Genomic DNA, 23199 nt, shown 5'->3' on the forward strand with positions numbered 1-23199 from the left:
CAGACACTTTAAATTAAGCTATATTCAAACAAATAATTGAATAGCCACCATAGTAATCTAATCATTTGTGTAATTCATTAACCTAAAAAACTGGCTTTGTAATATATTTATTAAAAATAAGCTAGATTGGGAAACTGCAAACACACTGTACATATTACATATTACATATCTGGTATTTACAGTCTATTACCCTAGTCTGTTAGACACTACAGTACTTCACCATGGTGTTGTGTTGAGCATGAAGGAGGTGGGTAATACATTTTTTTTTTTTTATAAAACCCATTCCCTCACAAACCCTCTGCAGGTTCAAGTTACAAAGGCCCAAAGAGAACATAGAAACACATGCAATAGCAGAATGAGTATATACAGTAGTAAGGAACTGTAATATGACAGTTAGGAGCCGATTGGCAGGGTGTTTATCACTTTCTGAAGGTTGATATATATATATATATAGCCCAAAGTCTGTGGCCAAAGCAGTTCCATTAGAGAGCAATTACTTCACAAAGATGCATTATGATTAATAATAACCAGGGAAGTCTCAGGGGGTATTCAATTAAGTCCGTATTTTTCAGCTAGCCGAAAAAAGACGGACTTTCCTATTGAATTGCGGCTGGCTTTTAAGACCATTTTGCCTATAGAGTTTCACTTTTTTAGTCAAAACTGCATCGGTGAAACAACACCTTCAGTGTCGACAAAAGCACGTGGATCGTCGAGTAATTTGCCATGTTTTTCGACAGTCAAAAAGTCATCACTTCAATTGAATAGGTCCAATGTACAGTAAATTCAAATTAAAAAGGTTGACGGTCGAAAAATTTGGCACTCAATTGAATAGGTTGTACCATTCTACCCATATCTAGCAAAGCTGCTGTCTGGATATTAGGCAGACTGACAATCTATACGAGGCTATTGTGAAGACTCCTGTCCCCCCAGCTGGGCAGCAAAGAGTTCCACTTCTACTGCAAAGCTGAGTGACAAATTTGTCTTGACATGAACAGAATTGCCGCCTAACTGTTAATGGATGCTTAATGCACCCAGGTGAATAAGTAACAGTCCTGAGGGTAAACAAGTACCCACCCAAATTGAGGACTTAATCCAGGGTAATTTAAAAGTGACAGAAGAAGGCAGCTCTTTTATTTCTGCATTTCCCTACAAAAGTCTTGCCAGGGGAATTGAGTGGCCGTGTTAGTTACCGTATCACATTGAAAGTACAATGTCAACCCCCAGGCTACCCCAGAAATAGGAAAACCAAGTCGCCTGGTTCTTGCTCTGCCATTTGTAAAAAAAATAAATATATATACAAAATAATATTAATTCCTCTGAGAAGAGAGTTTATGAGCAGCTGCTAGAGCATCAGCCCAACTCCTTAGGGCACGGAAACCAAGGGGTAGCGAGGAGAGGGGATTTACACTGAAAGAAGTTAACTTTATGTGCCTAATTCCTACTCCCTCAGCACATTGTAATGGTGAGGAAGTGTCCTTATTAAGATGAAGGAGAAAAACTAATTTGCAACACACTCCATTGAAAAGCATCGGTGTTGAATGCAAAAAATAATACACTTAATGTAATACTAACACAGAACAATACACCCATCTGCAAAAAAGATACATAAATTGTGTTGATCGCAGAACACTAAGAACACAACACAATACATACAGTACATATTCTGTGGGTCTAATTGCCCTTGAGCCATTTCCAATTGGGTGCCCCATGCTATTAAAGATCAAATCCAATACGAAGCTAATAATCTTCCCTATTAAGAGTCTTCCTCATTGACATCCCAAACCCAGCTAGAGGCCACACATCCAGTACCTTGCCCGGTCATGTGGACCCTGCTTCAAAACACTGGGCCCGATTTAGACAAGACTGCTGTGCGAATTGCGTTGTGAGCGATTATCGATAGAATGCGCATGCATCTGGTCCATAGAGCGAGTGCGTGACACATCCAGTGAGGGAATCCTGCTACTTTTTTTCCTTGATAGCCAATCACAAGGTTATTGACAGAAACTCGGTAACTGAGGGTGGTAACTAGCCGTTTAATGGGCATGCTAGAAAAAACGCAGGCGTGCCAAACACAGACATGCCCAATCACTTTAGGGGAGGGTGTGTGATATCAGCTCCGGCCTCGATCAGGCTGCTCGCCAATGACTAAGTCCATGGCTACTCAGGGTCTGCGATCAGTGGAGAAATCATCCAATGGTAAGAAACTTCCAAATGGATTTGGACATATTCGCAAGGCGGAATTCCACTCTAGCATATTCGTAAGGCGGAATTCCACGCTGCCATGCAATCAGGTGCGCATAAGACCCATTGCCACAGTGTTTCCTCACTTGTGGCATCACCAACACTTATGATTAATCTCATTATGTCCTGCCTTCATTACAGCAACTTCTTATCTGATTTAAGTCTGATCTTTTTCCATCTTCTACGAATCCATAAATGTTTCCTATAGCCTCCAGAATCCTATTCCAATTACTCACCCTCACCAGCTCCCATTCATACAACTCTGACCACACCACAAGATTCTCTCCCTTATGCCTTCTTACTCCGGCACCTCACCTTCTCTCCGAGTACCACCTCTAACTCAAGCATCTCCTGTGCAACTAACCTCTTATGGAACTCCCTACCCAGCTTGACTTGACTTCCTAACCTTCAAACTTGCAACTACTACAAATAAAACATTCCTAGTCCATTTTGCCAATGCCCCATCTGATCCCAATCCCTCTGCTAGTATCAGCCACTACCCCATAACACAAGCTGCTCTTGGTTCAGTGTCACTCTTGTTCTAGGCCCACTCTACCCTCAGTCCTATTCTGCTTCAACATCCTATGTTCTTGTTCGGTTTCTATGTACTATTTGTTATACAGAGTGTTGCGGCTCCTCATAAATAAACCATTAGAATGATTTGTATCAAAAAACTCAGAATAAAGCACTTTGACATATATTGTTGGGTATTTTATGCATGCATAAAATATATTATACTGTAATATTAATCATCATACCTTTCTTAAATTGCATTTCAAAAGACTGTTTAATAATTAAAGTTTCATTTGTTAGAATGTTGAAAAAAAAAAAAAGAAAAGAACACATGGACTGCACTTTTTGCCTAACTTGTCGTTAAAAGCAAAACAGTCGCTACATGAAGGTACATGACATAGAATATGCCAGAGACGCCAATTACCATAGTCTCGCATCAGGAAGCCATATGCCACTTGTTTGTAATAGGGATCGGGGAGTATCTCGATCAGATGACTGACCGTATTATCCTAGAAGAAAAGAAAAGAGAAACATAAGTATATTTTTTCTGCTAAGAGGTATGTAACAAAGCAGTAAATCATATCAAACATCTAGGCAGCTAAGAAAACATATTAGCAGATCTAAAGTGTATAAACATCAAGTGTTACAGAAATGCTATTACTACGCTCTATACATATAATGCAATAACCAAGAGGTTGGAGGAGGACCCTGCCCAGCAGCTGCCAGGTCATGCAGGGCTCCTCAATCATTTGTATACAACCTAAGTATCTCTTAAGACCATATTAGAAGCTATTTTAGGTTTCAAAATGTTCTCTATAGTGTACTTCAGTGAAGCTGCCACTCTGCCTCATCTGCTTTCCTTTCCCATTCAAGCTGCGGTCAGATGGAAAATACTAAATATCAGACAAGAACCATTCATATGATCATCAAGGGAATGCAGGTCAGGCCACAGACAAAAGCTACACAATAAAATCCCCAGAACAAGATGTGACCATGTACTACTCTGCTACGTGCAGTATTTGTGTTGCGCTAAACATCCATATGAGGTTACAATTAACAAAGAGTAATGACTGCTTATAAAAGCCATGCCGGAGATGCGTTAATCATCATATCAAGATATAAAATGAGTTGGACCGAGCAACTGTGTGCACGCAGTATAATGTATGCATGCATTGATGAATATTAATATCAGCTAGTTTATTCTTTGCAATGAAGTTATGCTAGAGCCTTAAATGTAGAATTTGATGGCAGATTAGAACCATGCAGTCCATCTAGTCTAGTGGTTCTCAACCTCTGTCCTCAGGACCCACCCAACAGTGCACGGTTTCCTGGTCACCCGGCAGGTGCACTCATTACTCACTGACACATTTTAAAAGATCACAGGTGGTGCTAATTTTTTCACCTGTGATTCTGTGTGGAGACCTGGAAAACGTGTACTGTTGGGGAGTCCCGAGGGCCGAGATCAACTGGTCTAGTCTGCCCATTTACACGCACACAGTAGGGTTCATTTTTGTCGGGAGCCAAGGAACCTACAGATGGAGCCAGCAACAATGAGAGAGGCTGCATCTGTACCAGTATAGTTTTTGGGAAGAGACAAGAGTACCCAAAGGAAACCCATTGGATATACAAACTCCGCACAGTTAGGGCCATGATTGGAACGGAAGCCATGACCTCAGCGATGTGAGGCAGTAATGCTAACCATTACACCATCTGTACTGCCAATTGAAAGACTCACTGTATACAATTAAACAATGCTTGTATAATGTTTAGTGGTGGCCACTCTTTTGTTGGGAAACCCCATTGTACTATGCACCCTTTCTAATGTTCCCCACTGAATTATTCAAAGCTACTCTACCACTAAAAGACCACTTTGGTTTCAGCCGCTATCCCTTCAATATAGTAAGATGAAATATGATGTAGGACCAGAGAAGCTTAGCGATGCCTCTCTTCCCAACAGATGTGCCTGCCACACTTTCTGCCAGCATCCAAGAAGGAATGGGGCTGACTGGCTCTCGGAGCAGGTTACATTCACATGGGCTTAAGAGCAAACATCTATACATCCCATGCTTTTCTACATCTATACGTCCCATGCTTTTCTACATCTATTCGTCCCATGCTTTTCTACATCTATACATCCCATGCTTTTCTACATCTATTCGTCCCATGCTTTTCTACATCTATTCGTCCCATGCTTTTCTACATCTATACATCCCATGCTTTTCTACATCTATACATCCCATGCTTTTCTACATTCCATGCTTTTCTACATCTATACATCCCATGCTTTTCTACATCTATACATCCCATGCTTTTCTACATCTATACATCCCATGCTTTTCTACATCTATACATCCCATGCTTTTCTACATCTATACATCCCATGCTTTTCTACATCTATACATCCCATGCTTTTCTACATCTATACATCCCATGCTTTTCTACATCTATACATCCCATGCTTTTCTACATCTATACATCCAATGCTTTTATACATCTATACATCCCATGCTTTTATACATCACATGCTTTTAAGTGCAATAGAGATTGTCGGCAAATATCAAGTGTAGCATTTGTTCTTAAAAAGGCCAAATCCTCATGATGGGGAGATCTACCCTGATACCCTAGGTACCAGTATAAAGGGAATTCCATATGAGTTTATACAGTATATAGAATGGGCAATGAATTTGTTAGGCTTAGGCTATTTCTAAGTAATGTTACCCTTACACTTATAGATTCATACAGGAACATGTTTTTATACACATAGAAAACATATAATTCAGTTAGAAGAATTTGAGTGAGATTGTTCTTTTTCTTTAAATACAATAAATAAGGGCATATACTCAAAACCTAATATCTCATTAGGGTTGTTAATTATATTATACTAGTAAGGGATTATATAAGGACATGTGAACAATCTGTAGAATGGCGTTCCTATGTCCTCTTTTCAGCAATCTATTCAACTGGCAAGGGATCGATAAAAATTTCAGATAACATTTTTATTTTCCACTTGGAGAGATGACCCCCTGAGTTCCAGTGGGATTTTGTGGTCCCGAGACTCCATCCACCACTCTTTTGGTTCTCTCCTATCAGTAATGGGGAGAGGGGCTTAGTTAGAATTCATTAGTATTCGGGTTCCCTCTGGGAAACTGCAGCAGAACTCAGGGCATAGTTAAAGGAAACCTGGTATCCTTGTGGCAAAGAGTTAAAGTCCTTGCTCATTAAGGGACCTTTTGAGGAAGGGTTCAAGTTCTGCAACTCTGAACTCCATGGTTTGACACTGGTGATCTAAAGCACTATCTGGGTCCATTCAGCAAATAATAAAACAGAACCGTTTGCAGTGGCAGAAACCGTCATGTGACACCCACAAACTGGTTATTGAGAAAGAAGCATGCGGATGTGGGACTGCTGCTTCACCCAGTGAGGTGTTTTCATATTTGCGGTTATTCATAGTGAATTAGAACATTCCACAGAACTGTATGGCCACGTACCGTTTCTTGCTTGAGATCTCTTCCAATGTAATTGAACCCTCTTCCAATGTAATATGTCAACAGTTTTCTTTGTTCCGCAATAGCTCCACACCTCTGTAAATGGCAGAAAACAAAAGGCGCCATCAGATGTGCCAAGGCGGTAAGTGGTGGCGGTGTGTGTTTGTATGTATGTGTGTGTAATAAACAAATAAAATCACTTTCACGTATTACAGAAAAGTGAACATATGTAAAACAACAGAAAAGATGAATAGCACTACAAACTATCACTATAATGTAAAAGAGTATTTAGAAATTCAGCGGCTCATTATTAACTTTGACGAATCATACTAAACGGTCACAAACATGTCCTTGGCGCGGCAAGCCTAAGGGTTGTTTAAAAGAGAAAAAAAAATAATAATAATAAACGAATGCTTCAGTACAAGAAATCATGTTTAGGGTTGAAAAAAAAAAAGAAAGGGGAAAAAGAAATTCTATTCATCTCCAATTATACTGCCAAGCATTCATAAGTGAGCTTTGGATCATAAGGTTAATTATACATTTAATAAGGTGTCAGGGAGATAACTGCTCGTTTCTTTAAAAAAATTAAAATGTACAAAGCAAGTTCTCTTTAAAGTATAATTACCTACACTTATGCATACAAAAGGACTGATTACAATCTGTTTTATAAAAGGCTTTCAATACAACAGACAGTCAGTTCTTGAGAGACACACAAAAGTTAAACTTGGGGGGTGGGGGGGTTACATGACAGGCCTGAAAAAAAAAAGTGAAGTAAAAATCGATTGAGGCAAGGCAATATTTTATATCACACTCTCTTGAATTGTAACTTAAAGAGAATACTTTTCTTTTGTACCCAACAAATAGCTTTCAGCCATGATCTACAAAATCTAACCAAAATGCATTTAGCCACACCCCTATTATTGGCATTCCCTTGTTTAACACCATTGGGGAATTCAGTGGGAGGATAGGCAATAAAGGCTGCTGGTAAACAAGCCACTATTTTAGAGCTGCAGTATAAGCCACTATTTGTAACAAATGACAATGAATTTTGAACATGGAGGGAAAAAAATATATATTTAAAATTGAAAGACTTGAAGTTGAAATTGGAGATTTAAAAGTATGCACTAAAGGCAGCCATACACTATGCGATTTGGGCCTGATTTCACAAGATTCCATTGGTTTGGGGCATGAATTGGCCTAAATAGCATGTCTATGACATCCGATCCGATGCACAGTCCCGCGTGCATCGGATCGGAGGCCAGATGGGCTGCACATGAGATAAGAGAAAGCGGAGTGTTCCCGCGGCCAGCATAGTCAGTCAGCATTACGCATTAGTCAGTCAGCATTACGCATTAGTCAGTCAGCATTACGCATTAGTCAGTCAGCACTTATTACATTGTGTGGGAACCATTGACCATTTTTAACCTTTCTGACATGACAGGTGTGAATGTGTTCCTGAAACACCCCCACTATCAGCCTGAAGGGCTGTACGTGTCCTCCCAACCTGTTCATACTCCCACCATCCACGTTGGTGTGGAGTCGATTCTATAAAGTGTGGCATGCGCAGCGAGCCAGAAACGTGAATCCGCATGCGCTCGCCACGCTTCAGGCTCAGTGGCTTGCCTCACTTTATAGAATCAACTCCACGCCAACGTGGCCAGTGGGGGTATGAACAGGTCGGGAGGACGTGTACCCCGTGCGCTCGCCATGCTTCGGGCTGATGTGGATAGTGGGGGTTTGAAATGGAGGCATTTGCCAGTATGTAATATGGAGCACTGGCAAAGGTGTCCTTTACGAATTACTGAGATGCACAAGCATATGAGAGGCTTGTGCGTCTCAGGCAGATGGAGCGCCTCTCCACCGGCGTCCCCCAGCGCAGGGTATCTGGTGGTTACCGGCGCTGTGTGAGGCACTCACTAGGCTTGCCAGGGACAGTATGGGGACGATGCTGCCTGACGGGGACACTACGTAGGGCTGCAGCTGGGACACTACGCTAGGCTGCCGTTGTATCGCATCCGATGGGGGAAAGGGGTGTTGGGGCGACTCTGGAGCCGGGCGGAGCGATTTAAAAAAAACCCATACAAATGAATGGGCAGCCATTAATTGGCCAATCAGTGGCTGTCCATTCATTTGTCTGGATTTTTGCAGCCCCGTTCCACCTGCCTGCCTCTCCTGGCAGGTGGAACCGGAACCGTCCCGCCACTCCGCAAACCCCCTCCATCTCCAGCTCCCTGGGAGTTGTATGTGATAAATGAGATTTATCACATGCAAAAATTGGCACATCAAGTGTCTAATCGTGTTTGAGCCTTCCCGGGGAAAACAGGTCAGACTTGTCAGCACTACTGAGAAAAAGCAAATAAGAATAAACCAAAATACCCCCCCCCAAAAAAAAACAAACACAGAAGACCAAACAAGTCCAGAATAGAGATTGTAGATATCCAGGATAAGATAAATTACAGCCACAGGTTATAAGTAGGAAAAAAGGGGGTACCAAGGTGCTCAAACACCGTGGTATTATTTGGGAGCAGTATCCATAGGCCCAATCCTAAATTGTGTCTGAGCAGGAGTATACTGTAGCATGCCGATTTCTAAATACAACATGGTGAATTTGGTCAGTCAACTCCCGAATGCCATGTTGAACACAAACATTTCTCAAGCACCGGGATCTTTAAATGTGACCACGCACGGTTTAGGCTGTGTATTGCCGGTTTAGGAAGGAAGTGAGGTGAAAATCAAATGATAGGTGAAATAAAAAAATACCAGGTAATCACGGGACAAGACAATGGAGTAACAATTTGAGGCACCGTATGGAAAGAATACCTTAAGGGGTGAATGGGGAACCCAGTTAGGAGGTAATATTAGGAATAGTTTCCTTGGTAGTGAGAGAAAACAGGAGGAATACAAGCTACTTTCTCCCACAGTATTGTGCAGAATGAAGATCACCAAACATATGCAATCTGGGTACAGGTCATTTGTGACATGATTAGCATTAGAATTAATTTATGGAATTAAACTGCTTGTAAAGAAAGATACAATATTCGGTACTTGTTTCCTAGCATTGCGCCCGTCGGGTCCCATCGCATACCATTAGTTAAGGTATGCGATGGGACCCGATCTGAGGGTTTTCAAAGTTTTCAGTACAATGCTGTACAATTTTAAAATCGCATTGCATGCCATTACAATGCGACGAGACACGATTTTACATTGTAAAGGCACCCTGATGGGTCATGACTGTTAAATGGACCACCAGACCCGATTTTTAATTGTACACCCACCCTGATGGGTCATTAATATGTGAAATGCACCCCCATTGTTAACGGCACCCCCACTATCAACGCCAACCCGAATTGTGGCGGGGGGCGGCGTTAGGTGTCCTCCAACCTTTTCATACCCCCACTATCCACGTTTGCGTGGAGTTGATTTTAGATAGTGTGGCAAGCGCAGCGAGCCACCAAGCCCGAAGCGTGGTAAGCGTAGCGAGCCCCGTGAGGGGACGCGGGAATACATGTGAAGTAATCCGCGTCCGCTCGCCACACTATATAAATTCAACTCCACGCCGACGTGGATAGTGGGGGTATGAAAAGGTCGGAGGACGCGTACCGCTGCGCTCGCCACGCTTCGGGTTGGCGCTGATAGTGGGGGTGCCGTTAACAATGAGGGTGCATTATCACCCATCAGGGTCACTGTACAATTAAAAATCGGGTCTGGGGGACCATTTAACATACTCATCACACATCAGGGTCACTGTACAATTAAAAATCGGGTCTGATTGCATCGCATGCGATGCGACCCGATAAGATACACCCGATGCCATAAGATAAAAGTCGGTGGCGCCGTGCTAGGAAACAAGTACCCAATATTCTTCTAAAGTGCATAGTAGAATGGAAAATGTGACCGAGATGCAGTAGTTTGCTGTAAGAAAGCTTAAGTGTTGTGTCTGCTGTTTGCTCGGGTTGTTCTGGGACTCTGGCAACTGGCCATGTTGCCATAGTAGCAGGCTACTGCAGGGCGGAGCTACTGTTAGAAGGGAGGGTTAGCCACTTAAAAGGGAGGGTTAGCCACGTAAAATGGAGAGTTAGGGTTAGGCTGGGGGGCGGGTTGGAGAGTTCGGCAATAGTGGGGAGGGTTAGGGTCAGCGTGAGGCATATTCCCTTTTTCGGGATGGGGCGTCTGTATTCTGGCCACCCATATCCGTACTGCTGGTTATCTGTATGTATTCCGACTGCGGTTGAGATTAACCAAAGTACCTAAAGTGGACAAGTGAAGGTGCTGCCCATAGCAACCAACCAGATTCTGGCTATTATTTTACCGATTGTCGCTAGAACCTGACACAGTTTAAAGTTTAAATTAGTTGTGTTCTTTTTACTGTCAAAACCAGAGTGGGGCAGCCTGCGGCCCTGAGCCATCATCAATAGCTCACCCCTACTGTTTATCTTAACCCTTAATTTTATCGCTGGGCTTGCGGTTGTATTATACCCCTTTTACACCGCCGCAAAAAGCATGTGCAGGTGAAGTTTGCTGGGGCATCCGCCGGTGTAAAAGGTAACAAACGCTGGGTCGCCCCCGGGTTGAATCAGGGTCCAAAAACCCGGGTCTTTGGTGTAAAAGGGGTATCACTTAAAAACACCCTGGGTACGCAATGTCAGTGCTTCTCATCTTCTGTCCTGAAGACCCACTAAAGTTCCAGATTTGAAGGATGTCCATGCTTCAGCAGAGATTCTTACAGCAGAATAATAAAAGGGACTAATTAATTCACCCGGACTGTTCAGACTTCTTTGAGGACAGAGTTTGAGCAGCACTGTTCTAGGTTGTTACCGGTAATTTAAGCACAGCACAACGGATTCAGTCTTACTAGCTAGATAACCAGGATATTACCTGGTTGTCAGTAAATGACACTGCGTGTCACGTCTCGTATTGAAATACATTTACATAATGCCCTATTCTTCGCGTAGAAGATCCCAATTACATACTGCCAACAGTCCCATCCTTTCGAGAACTGCTTCAGTTTTCTGCTGCTTCTTAACATGCAAATTGGTGTCTGCTGTTGACAAAGGCTGTTACGGCTAAAGCAGTTTTTATTTTACAGCTTTTTCACTTTTACCAGCTGCTAAGCATTTTAAGTGAATATAGTGCTGTTTACTATTGGAAATTGGTAACGGGCCTTAATTTGACACAGGGAGTCTATACAAAGCCAGCAATCTGCAGGATCACTCTGATTGTTTGACTGCCACCTGCAGGGAAGAGACTCCCTGTCGGATTCTGTTTGTGTACACTACCAGTGGCAGCTCTCATCACCCGCGGCTCGCTCCGCATTGGCTCAGTTTTATATTTAGCAAGAGCAAAATGGAATGAACACGGTTGGCTTGCTCCCTGAAGATTGCTAATTTTGCAGAGAATGTTGGCCACGGAGAAGATCCCCGCGTTTCTCATTTACTGTGCCAGTGACACACACACAGGAATGGAGAGGGAAATTAGATGCAACTCTTGACAGCACGTGTTCGCTCCCCTGTACAATCTGCATTAAGAGAATAGTCACATTTGTCACCGAAACACAAATATACTGTAAGAATCTATTTCTGAGGCTTATATCCTTTATCATCGTATTTCTAGTCATATAGTGGTACCAAAATGCATAGACAGATAGAACAACACTTGATTTTTTGGGACATTTGAAAAAGTGATTAACAAAGTATTGTTCAGACTGGACAAGCTCCATCGGTTTCCTCTAATGCATTTTGTAGGTAATTTCAGGCTCTGGAAATACTGGAATTAGAATGTCTGGCTCCTACCAAAGGAGGATGCAATTTCTTTTTTGATACCAGCTGAACAGCCTTGGTTTGCATACTGCTGTAGGAAGTTTTGCCAGACACATTTGATGCACAAGCTTTCAAGAAACTAAAAGATCTATTAGTAAGAGTAGTTCCAAAGCGGCTGGAAAGCCACAAGGTGCGCTAACATCCGCTTGATGCCTGATTGGGTTTACCTGTAATAAATGTCTGGCTTCATCTTGTCTTCCTGATTTGATGTACTGAATAAAGAGTTCCGTTACGGGCTGGTATACCGCAAACTGATTTGCCAACCGTTCTGCCAAGATGCTCACTGCAAGTCAACATATGTAAAAAATGCAATGGTGAGTATTATACAAGGGAAAGTTACATGACGAAAAACACAGTAAATCTTGAATGAAGGAAGACCTGCTTTAAAGCTGTGGCTAGTCTAAAAATAATAATATATGTTTTATTTATTTATTAACAGTTTCTTATATAGCGCACACATACTCTGCAGCGCTGTACAGAGAATAGTTGAACATTCACATCAGTCTCTGGAGTACCCGGAGGAAACCCACGCAAGTATGGGGAGAATATACAAACTCCACACAGTTAGGGCCATGGTGTGAATCAAACCCATGACCTCAGCGCTTTGAGGCAGTAATGCTAACCATTACACCAGCTGTATTGCATATATATATATATATATATATATATATATATATATATATATATATATATATACATATATATATATACACATACACACACAAAAAATGCATTAACAGGGATTTTTTTGTTTTTGTGGCTTGCAAAGCTTTCCCTCTTCATAGTTCAAATACAGGGTACTTGTTTCCTAGAAGGGCGCCCATCGCATGCCATTATAATCTCGCTATATTCGAGCGCAGCGAGCCCCGCGCAGGGACGCGTAATACATGTTAAGTAATCCGTGTCCCCTCGCCACGCTTCGGGATCGTGTTCCGCGTCCCCTCGCGGGGCTCGCCACACTTTCTATTCTCAACTCCACGCCGACGCACTCATTGATAGCACCACTGTGACTGAGCAATGGCTTTCGTAATAATGACCTTAATCTGGTAGAGTTTCTTCACATGCACAGCAACTGGCCTAGAATTTACTCAAAGTCCAAATCCATACTCTGATATAATTAGTAGGTTTGGTTATCCCTCATTACACCCCAAAGCATGCAGTTGCTGAGTTATGTCGTCATAACATTATCTAAACTTTGCTTTACAAATAAATTGTCGTACTACAGTTCATGTTATATAAAATCAAGTGTATAACAGCAAAGCTACAGTAGCCGCAATTTCTATGGGCACAATTGGTGGACACTGCACAATGCTATTTTCTGCACATTATCAGACAGCCGAGTGCTACTTAACTAAAGAAACAAGCTTGCCTATAGATGCTAACTGTAATTTGCACAAGAAACATCAAAGAAAACACAAGGAAAAACATATAATTGCACCATTATATAAACTAATGTCTGTATTGTGCTAGAAAGTGATATTAAATAAACTTTTAAGGGACCTGAAATTATTACTAACTTTGAATGTTTCCTGCTTCACATAAATAATGTAGCAACAATGTGTCTGCCTAAAAAATACAGGGGCACCGAGGCTGGCCACATGTGTAGGCACTCTCCTTTGGGCACTAGGTTCCTATGGTGAGTCCCGCCAAGCAGTACCATGGTTGAGCCTTACTACACTCCCAGGCCTGGATATCTTGGACTCCCACCACATACTACTAGTGACCCGATTGGCTTGTGCATAATGTAGGTTGGTTCAGAGCACAAAATGGCTTCTTTTTTTAGCATGAACGGTGTACCTATAACAGGAGAAAAAATGCTGCCACAAACATACGTTTTTCCAGTTCCTCTTCCATGTTGTTATCAATCACCTTCTGAAACAAATATAACGTTTGGGATTGTTCTGGATTGCTTGTATACAATGACTCCATTTGCATGGCTGCTTGATCAAAGTTACCACTGCAAAGACAATAAATGTAGGAGCAAGACTGAAAAATAAACCATCACACTGCAAAATAAATGAATGCAAATTACTGTTTGACCTGAACTATGTCATAGTGTATGTCCTTCTGGCTTTCCGAAGTGTGCAAACAGCATGAATTGTATTACTTGTGTACTCCCAAAACAAAACAGAATGCCAGGCATGAATGATCAATAGAGCTAAAGGGGTATATTTATTGCTTTGTGCGAGCTGCGACAGCGACCACCTGGAAACGCTGTTTCCACCTCCCTGGGTTTTTACAGCAACGTGGAAACTGCATGTGCGGCCCCCCAAAACAGCGAGGCTCATGGCTAAATGCAGCGGGGGGAATCTGACAGCGAGGGTTCCCCCGGAACATTGAATATGGTGAGTGGCCGGCGCAGCGGTTAATCGGAGATGGTCGTTTGTTTTCAACGATCCCCTACGTTAAGCCCCCTTGCTGGCCGCATTGAATACTGCCCAATGTGGTTATCGGCATTCTAATAGTTTGTATCTGTTGAGTTGTACATGACTTTCTGCAATGCTAACTCAACGCACTGCTAAGAAGCAAAGAAAACAAGCCAGAATGATTAACCACTTGTAATATCGAGGGTACAGGAGTATTTACAGCCAACAATAATGAATAAAACGCTATTTTTTTTTTTTGCAAATAGTTTTTATTAAGATTTTCAAACAGGAACATATCGCTTCAGAAACAGAGTAAGCAAATATTGAGCGATGCAGAGCGCTTCGCACTTTCTGTTACAAACTAAACCAAAGAACAAGGATATCTTTAATATTCAAATGTTGTTAGATACTGAGGTGAAAGTCTCCTTGTTTCTCATTTCAGAGAGAAGAAGAAGGAAAGTTTTAGAGTTGAATAAGGGAAGAAAGAAGAAGTGGGGGAAAGAAGGTTGGGTATCGGTGCGACTCTCATGCCTTGAGCTGTGTAATTTGGAAGATATTTTGGTATTAAGATTTTTATTTTTTATATTTATTTATTTATTTATTTTAAATAAAAAGACCCCAGAGGATATCATTTTAATGCTTTGTAGTGATCCGATTCTTTGTATGTTAACCATGGGAGCCAAGTCGCATTGAATGTTTGGTCTTTGGAGGTTATGGAGTGTACAAGGTCGTCCATTGCCATATATTGATCGATTCGGTTGCACCAGTCTGCCATTGAGGGGATAGTGGTGGACTTCCAATGTACTGGGATCACCGCTTTTGATGCGCTAAGAATATGTCTTACTAGGGATTTTTTATAGTTGGATTGGGGTCTGTGTATAAGATTGAGTAGCCAGAAGCTAGGGGTGGCGGGGAAATCATCTTGCAGGACAATGTTTGCAGTTTCAATTACCTTTTTCCAATATGACTGAATGAGCGGACAGTCCCACCATATGTGCAACATTGTACCCGGGTGTGCCTTACATCTCCAGCAAAGACTGGAGACTCCAGGGTATATTTTTGCCAGCAAGGTCGGGCACCGGTACCATCTAGTAAGGACTTTATAGTGGGTTTCGGTCGTCAAGACATTTAGTGACGAGGAGAAGGTGTTTCTAAGGATTTCTGGCCAATCGTCATCTCCTTTGAGGTCGTGAAGATCTCTTTCCCAATCCTCCATAAATTTCGGTTTAGATGGAAAGATATCCTCAATGATCAGTTTGTAGGTGTATGAAAGAAGGTGTCTGGGGTATGTTTCCGCACTGCATAGTTTTTCAAATGGGGTAATGGACCTCAGCTTTTTTGCTGGTGGGCCTAAGCTTAGGAGAAAATGTTTGATCTGTAGGTATCTCCAAATCTCCCCACCCGGTAAGTCCCATTTCTCTTGAATTTCCGGGAATGGGAGGACCCCTGTCGTGGTTATTAATTGATCTATTCGGGATATCCCTCTAGATCTCCACGCGGCGAATGAATTTTCAACCATACCCGGAGGGAATTCCGGATTCCCAAATAGAGGCATTAGAGGGGACCCGGGAGGGGAGATCATGAGGGAAGAGCGGACTCGAGTCCAACAGTCAAACATGGGGGATGCTAGTGGATGTGTGATTTTCGGGGGTTTTTTGCACCAGGGGAGGTCGGGGTGGGCTTTTGGAATGGTGGCTAATTCTAGGTCTACCCACTGTTTTTTACCCGATTGAGAGGACCACTCCATTATTCTAGTCAGCATGACTGCGTTGTAATATGAAGAGAAGTGAGGGAGTTGGAGACCCCCCGCGTGTTTCCTTTTAAATAGGATCTCATGCTTGAACCTTGGTTTCCGACCCGCCCAGATATAATCCCGTAATTTGCGTTGTAAAGATAAAAACCATGAGTTAGGAATACTGACCGGCAGTGTCTGTAATAAATACAAGATCCTGGGTAGGATATTCATCTTGATTACATTGATTCGTCCTAGCCAAGAGATCCTTTTTGCTCCCCATGAGGATAGGTCGGCCTGTATCTTATTTAATAGCGGGGGGAAATTAATGGCGTATAAATAAAACGCTATTTAATACTCTATTTCTGGTGTCCTTCCATACTTTCTTGCAATGTGTAGTATCCCAACCAACAAAGTATGTATTGAAAAACATTAAAAAACAAATAAAATGAATCTGAAGATTGGGATCCTTTTAAAAAGCTCACATTAAGGGCCGTATTCAATCCTGGCAGCTATTACTGCCGGCAGAGATAGAGGCTGCCTATTCAACCCTCCCGTTTCTGACAGCATTGAAGACTGATTACGACAAAACAGATCCGACTTTAAAACATGCTGGAACTGTTTTGTGCCATGGATTGTCGAACTCACAAACGTTTTTGGACAATCCGCGGCGGTTTTCGCTGACACGCCCACTTTCTGAGACTTAACAGCCGGAACATTGAACTCCGGGCCATCGAGTTACAGTCGAGAAAAGTGTAAAGGGCCCGGGATGTTCCGACAGTCGGAATCCCAGATTGAATACCCACCCTAAACTTTAGGTCTTGTTACATACTGCACAATGTGTGTACCCAGCGGCCTCAAAAGTGAAGGGACCTGTCGGGAGTATCCAGCATCTCAAAGTGCATATACTTGGGTGGGGGGGCATAACTATTGACATCCCACTCTTGAGCTGCATGTGCAGACAATGGGGGTGTTGCTAGCTGCTCGCAGGTGTGCGCATCATTAGTAATGTAGTGGGTACATTTTAAGAGTTTGTCATAACGACACATCTTTATTGGCAAATTCATTTAAAATTTAATCTAATGTGTAGCCAGCATTAAAGAACACCTCCTGCCAAACAACTTTTGGTTCCTTCCTGAAGATGAGGATTTCATTTATATCCGCAAGCTACAGTTCAAAGGAGACTTTATTAGGATGAAGTTATTCTTTACCGAGTCAATGTAATATTTTACACGGGGCCCGAACAAGGTGCAGTCTTACGGCCAAGACATTACTGCTGCCTTTCTTGCTGAGTAAATGTGACTTGCCTAATAGCTAAGTGAGAGACTAAGCTACGTAAATGGAAAAGAAACAGAACATTAAGGCCTGATGTTCAATAATTTATGTAAAAACAAAAATCTATTACTGTATTTCTGGTACTATTATATTAAATATTTACCTGAAGCACTTGTTTTTTACCTCCAGAACTGTCCAGCTCGATTCAAAAATTGATAATAAATCTAATTGATTTAACACATTTTAGTGCTTTATGTTTTATCCTCTAGGGGTTGCGCTAATAATTTAATATGTTTATGGTGTGTACGTAAATATATACCAAGAATGCGGGCAGTCTGCGTAACCTGGTATGACAACTCCATTTGGCTGCACTCCGCAGCCCCACTTACACATTTGGAAACATGCGAGAAGGGTTAGAGGAAAATCAGTGGTTGGGCACCTAACAAATGCAGCCAGATATTTAACGCATTGTAGTTTTGCTGTAGTGTCAAACAAACTTTAAAGTGAAGAAAAGAAAAGCAACTATTTGCTCCCAAATGCTGGACAACTGACAAACGATTGTGGAGACAAATTGGTTAAATCAAATTAATTTAGAGCTTCCTAAAAGATATCTTTCACTTTATCTTCTAGTGTGATTAAGACAATCAACCATTCAGGGACACAATTCATTGTTTGGATACATTTCTTAAATCAAATTGATTTAACCAATTTGTCTGAATGACCATTTTCTGTTTTCCAGTGTAGGGGAGAAAATTTTCATTGCTCAAATCTCATATGCTCCCATACATTGGCAGATACTTGTTACAAGTCAGCATTAAGTGGTCTTTGTGGTGAGAACCAAAATCTGGTAATATATGGGAGCATATGACCACCAATGATTCACTCCCTAGTGCTAAAAAAAAAAAAAAAAAAAGACAATGGGCGTTCACACAAATTGTTTAAAATCGTTTGATTTAACAAACTTATTTAAAGAATTGTTTTTGTCCATTTTCCAGCGTTCTCCGTACCCACTGTCCGATCTGTCTAGACTGGATGGGTGCATGTTTAGCTGTCAATCCCCATCTGGTGTACAGAGGAATGGCGGATCACCTATACACATAGCACAAGGCACTGACAGATCTGTAGATATTTCGGCTATGTTGCACAGCCGATGCGATGTGTCCGGACAAAGTCGTTTGTAGACATGCTGGTGGTACACATTGGACAATGGGCTAGCAATTTATCTGCTGATGTATTGAACAACCAATAAATCATTCAGTGTGTATGCGGCATCAGTTTTGCTCAGGTATTAATGAAGGGATCCACAGCACAGACCCAAGTGACTGTCGACCACATTTGGTTGACATGGAAAAGGTTGACTGTGTCAAAAGTTTGACAGGCTCATTAAGTCGACAGATAGACAATAGAAGAGGCCAACAGGTATAAAGGGTCAACACATAAAAACGGTCGACATGTGGTTGTTAAAGTATGAAAAGGTTGGACCCCTAAAAAGGTGTGTCGACCATTTGAACCTGTTAAATTTTTTGTGCCTGTCAACCATAAGAGCGGTTGACCTATTGACCATGTCGGCATATCCAGAATTCATTAGTAAGCACAGGGACTTTCAGAGACAATTGTAGTGAATAAGATTTGCTGTCTGTCCAGACTGCTATCCTCCCCTACGTGGTGTCATTATACAGGACAGGCCATTGTCAATCCATGTAGTAGGTAGGATAAAAGTTCAGCGATTAGGCCAGTGAGTTCGGTTGTGTCCAGTTCTCACATTCAGGCTTATCACACACCAGCTGGACACACTAGGACCCAGCACAATTTACTATAAAGACAGACCACTAAAATATATCTCTGGGAAAAAGATGCCACGTGCCAAGTCAGATGCATCTGAAAGCGTTTCCTGTACGGTTACAGTAGTATATGCTTAGGTTAGTAGTAACTAGTGCAGTGTAGCGATGTGACCAGGCTGTGTTACTAGTAAATGCTACGTTCACATCAAACGTTCTGTACACATACAATACACTTCAATACATGAATAGTGTAACGAAAGTGTCATAAGACAGACTATAGTGTCTGGACACACAGTTATCATTTACTAGGTAAAATGCTAGTAACAGCATAAAATAAAGGAATGGGATTATTGGGTCGACCTAAAGATGGTCAACAGTCATGAGGTCGACATGCTAGAAGGTCGACAGGTGTCTAGATGGACATGGCACAAGGTCGACAGGTGGTTGGGTCGACACAAGCATTAGGTCGACATGGTCTAGCTCGACAGTCAAAGGGCAACCTGGGGTTTTTCACTGTTTTTTTTTACCCGAATGTCGACACAGTCTACATGGACACAGTTAAGTCAAGTGCACATGAAAGGGAAACCTCTTAAGACATGAGCATGTGCGTCAAGGTCTAACTTGGTCACATTCATGTACTTGGCCGATGCTTTACTGTCCCTTCCTGCGAGTGTATGATGCTACTGTCCATATGCAGTACGAGTCGAGGCTTGTGTCATTGTAAAAACATATTTCATGCAACTTTAAAATCAGGCCCTATAGTGTTCAGGGGTACCAGCCAAGAGCAGCAAGGTATACGCCAAGTTAAGTTTAATATCCACCAAAGCACTTGCATGAGAGAATGCACTGATGGGTTATGGCACCATACAAAAAACAATAATCGGAGACCAAGTGCATTTACACCGACACCTGGAATGCTTAGAATATGCAAAACTTAGCAAGTTGTTCATGTCTGCTCTAACTCTGTGCAGCATCATGCAATCGCTACAGAAGCTGGGGTGGATTTGGGCTGAGCCATTTCAAGCTACAGCAGTATGATTGCCCAACACGTTCTGTCCCAATGAGACTTTTGGGAGGTCCATGATCTTCCATTTGTATTGATTGCATGGTGCTGTATTAGGAAACAGCATGGGTGAGATTTTATAGGATGAAAGTTTCAGAAAGTGAGAGATTTGGTGAGAAATCTCCAGTTTTTTTTAAAGCGGCAATCATTTACACTTCAAAATCAAACTGGTTTTGCAGTGTAAATGATTGCTGCTTTAAAAAAACTGGAGATTTCTCACCAAATCTCTCACTTTCTGAATCTCTCATCCTATTAAATCTCACCCCTTATGTGTGAAGTCTCCCCACTTACATCAAACAAACCTATCAGCACCAAACTACCACTCAGGGGGACAGTAAGGTAAAGCGTAAGGTAAAGCGTATAGGTTATGTCCACTGGCTTCATCAGCCACAGTATTCCCAAACCTCAGAGACATCATTTCAGCATTTGAGTTGTGTCCTGCCTCTACACTAACATCAACTTTAACAATGGTTCTGTGTTCTACAAAAGCTTTTACAGTCTTATCACAACATATCCTACCATTATAATAACATCGCACTGCTCTATATCTACTATACGGGGTCTATGTGTTATACAAGGTCCTCAACTCTAAAGTACCAAAAGCAAGTCATGTTTTGCGTCCATCTTTATTCACGTACAGTTAAGTTATTCTAATTTGCAGAAACAATAAATATCCACCCTGCTTCCACATACAAAAGACCTGCTGGTAGAACTTGAGGGTTCAGGTTCAGAACCACTGATGTAATATATATCAATCAATAAAAATCTTGCATTTACCCCCATTTAATATATATTCTGGATTTCTAGAATATCATTATTATAATAAGGATATTAAAAATAAATACAGTCAGGTCCATAGATATTGGGACATCGACACAATTCTCATATTTTTGGCTCTATACACCACCACAATAAATTGGAAATAAACCAAACAAGATGTGCTTTACCTGCAAACTTTCAGCTTTAGGGGGGTATTTAATGTGTCGCCGCTATTTCCGACGGGGGAAATAGCGGCGGCTCCCTATTCAATGCTGTCTTTAGCGACAGCATTGAAGCGGGATCACGGCAGAACGGGCCCGACTTTAGAAGCTGTCGGGCCCGTTCTGCCGATAACGGCCGTGGATTGTCGTTTAGTCAGGTCGCAGATCGACAATCCACGGCCGTTTTTTGCGGCCACGCCCCCTTTGCGTCGATCGGCAGACGGGACATTGAATCCCGTCTGTCGTTCAGCTGTCGGGCTGACCGCAAACGGGCCAGGATCACGGCTGTCAACAGGGATCGACAGCCGTGATCCTAGATTGAATACCCCCCTTAATTTTAGGGTATCTACAGATGGAGTCACTCTCTTCCTTGCCCCGGGGGTGTGTGTGCGCACCGACGGTGGAGCGGCGTTGGGCGCCGTCAAGTGTCTCAAGCCTGTGCGTCCCCTTCCGGCGGCTGTCAATCCAACCACCAGCCCCCGGTTGAACGAGGGGCGCTACATCTGTACTAGTGTTTTCACTAAGCCAAAAACACTTTATCGAGAGTGGATAGTTTTCACCCGGCTCCCACAATCTAAAGTCTGCCTTTTTCCCAGTTGCGAAGAGAATAACTAGAACAACACTAGAACTAACTTTGGATAATATGTCAACTATATTCCGGTATAGGGAATATAAAGATAAAGTTTTAGAAAAAAGCTAGAACTAGAGTGGGTTTAATATCTAGGGAAGAGGCTTTAAAAACAAAGGCAAGTATTCAATGCCGGTGCGAGCGGCCGGCGAAGGGGTTAAACTGCGAGGATCACAGAAAACCAGTGATCCTCGCAGTTTAACCCCCGCGCCGGCCGCTCACACTATGCAACGTTCCGGGGGAATCCTCGCAGTCACAGAACGGCGAGGATTCCCCTAAACTGCGAGAGCCGAGGCTTGTGCAGCAAACTCGCTGTAACTAGCCTCGGCTCTCGCAGTTTTTGGTGGCACATTTGCAAATTCCCCCTCGCTCAAAAAACGGAGCGAAGGGGAATTTGCGAATGAGGGGGGTCAGTTGAATACTGACAGGGTGAGCGGTGACTGCGAGCAAAAAGTCCTGCTCGCAGTCACCGCTCGCCCACGGCATTGAATATGTGTAAAAGGTTCAGCAACAAAAAGATGCCACCATCAACTGGGTACAGAAGTATAACAGTTTCCAGCTCATTGAGAGCAGTAACTAAGCACAATTGGCCAGTAGTATAGGATGAATTAAAAAGGCTAAAAATAATTCAAATTAGACACTTATCAGAGAGGGAAGAGCATCTGGGACAACCATATACGGATGTAACCAAACAACTGAGAAAAACAACAAAGACATTTGTGGGTTGACACAAATGTGTAGGGTGTGTAACCTGAAGTCAAAATATTTCTGTCACCTTTATACGGGACATAAATATACCATTAATTACAATTTAACATGTTCTAACGCTTATGTGGTATATTTGGTAAAATGTCCATGTGGATAGAACTATGTAGGCAAAACCATGCGTTCTTTTAAAGAGCGCATGGGACTTCATAGATCCGCTATAAGAGCAGCAATTAATAGCAAGATTGTAGATCAACCAATTGCCAAACAATTTGCAGGGGCAAAACATAGCTTAGCAAATGTTTGTCATATGATTATTGATCAGATCAATGACGGCAGAGGTGGTGACAGACATTTAAAGTTGTTATGATGTGAAATTAAATGGATACACACCCTGGACACATTGAAACCCAAAGGGTTAAATGATCAAATAAATGTAAATATTTTTTGTAACTCTTTAGCTATTTCTCAGTATATTTCTTTTTGTCTGAGAATGTTCCTAGTATATACAAAAGGAGTAATACAAATACAAAGCATTTTAGTAATAGTAGTTATAACTGCAATTTGCTTTTAATATGTATATATTTTGTTGCACAGTATGTTCGTGATTGTAA

General features: G+C 42.1%; 1 protein-coding gene across 1 annotated transcript in view; it reads right to left on the bottom strand.

Moving 5' to 3' along the window:
• Positions 1 to 23199, bottom strand: part of LRPPRC (leucine rich pentatricopeptide repeat containing) — a 181062-nt gene that overhangs the window by 5867 nt on the left and 151996 nt on the right. Inside the window, 4 exon segments of the mRNA XM_083175710.1 lie at positions 3179 to 3263; positions 6243 to 6335; positions 12223 to 12338; positions 13888 to 14012. Of these exon segments, the coding sequence (XP_083031836.1) occupies positions 3179 to 3263; positions 6243 to 6335; positions 12223 to 12338; positions 13888 to 14012 (419 nt within the window).

Source organism: Crinia signifera, chromosome 3, assembly GCF_055691185.1.
Source record: "Crinia signifera chromosome 3, ASM5569118v1, whole genome shotgun sequence".
In the NCBI taxonomy this organism is placed as follows: Eukaryota; Metazoa; Chordata; class Amphibia; order Anura; family Myobatrachidae; genus Crinia; species Crinia signifera.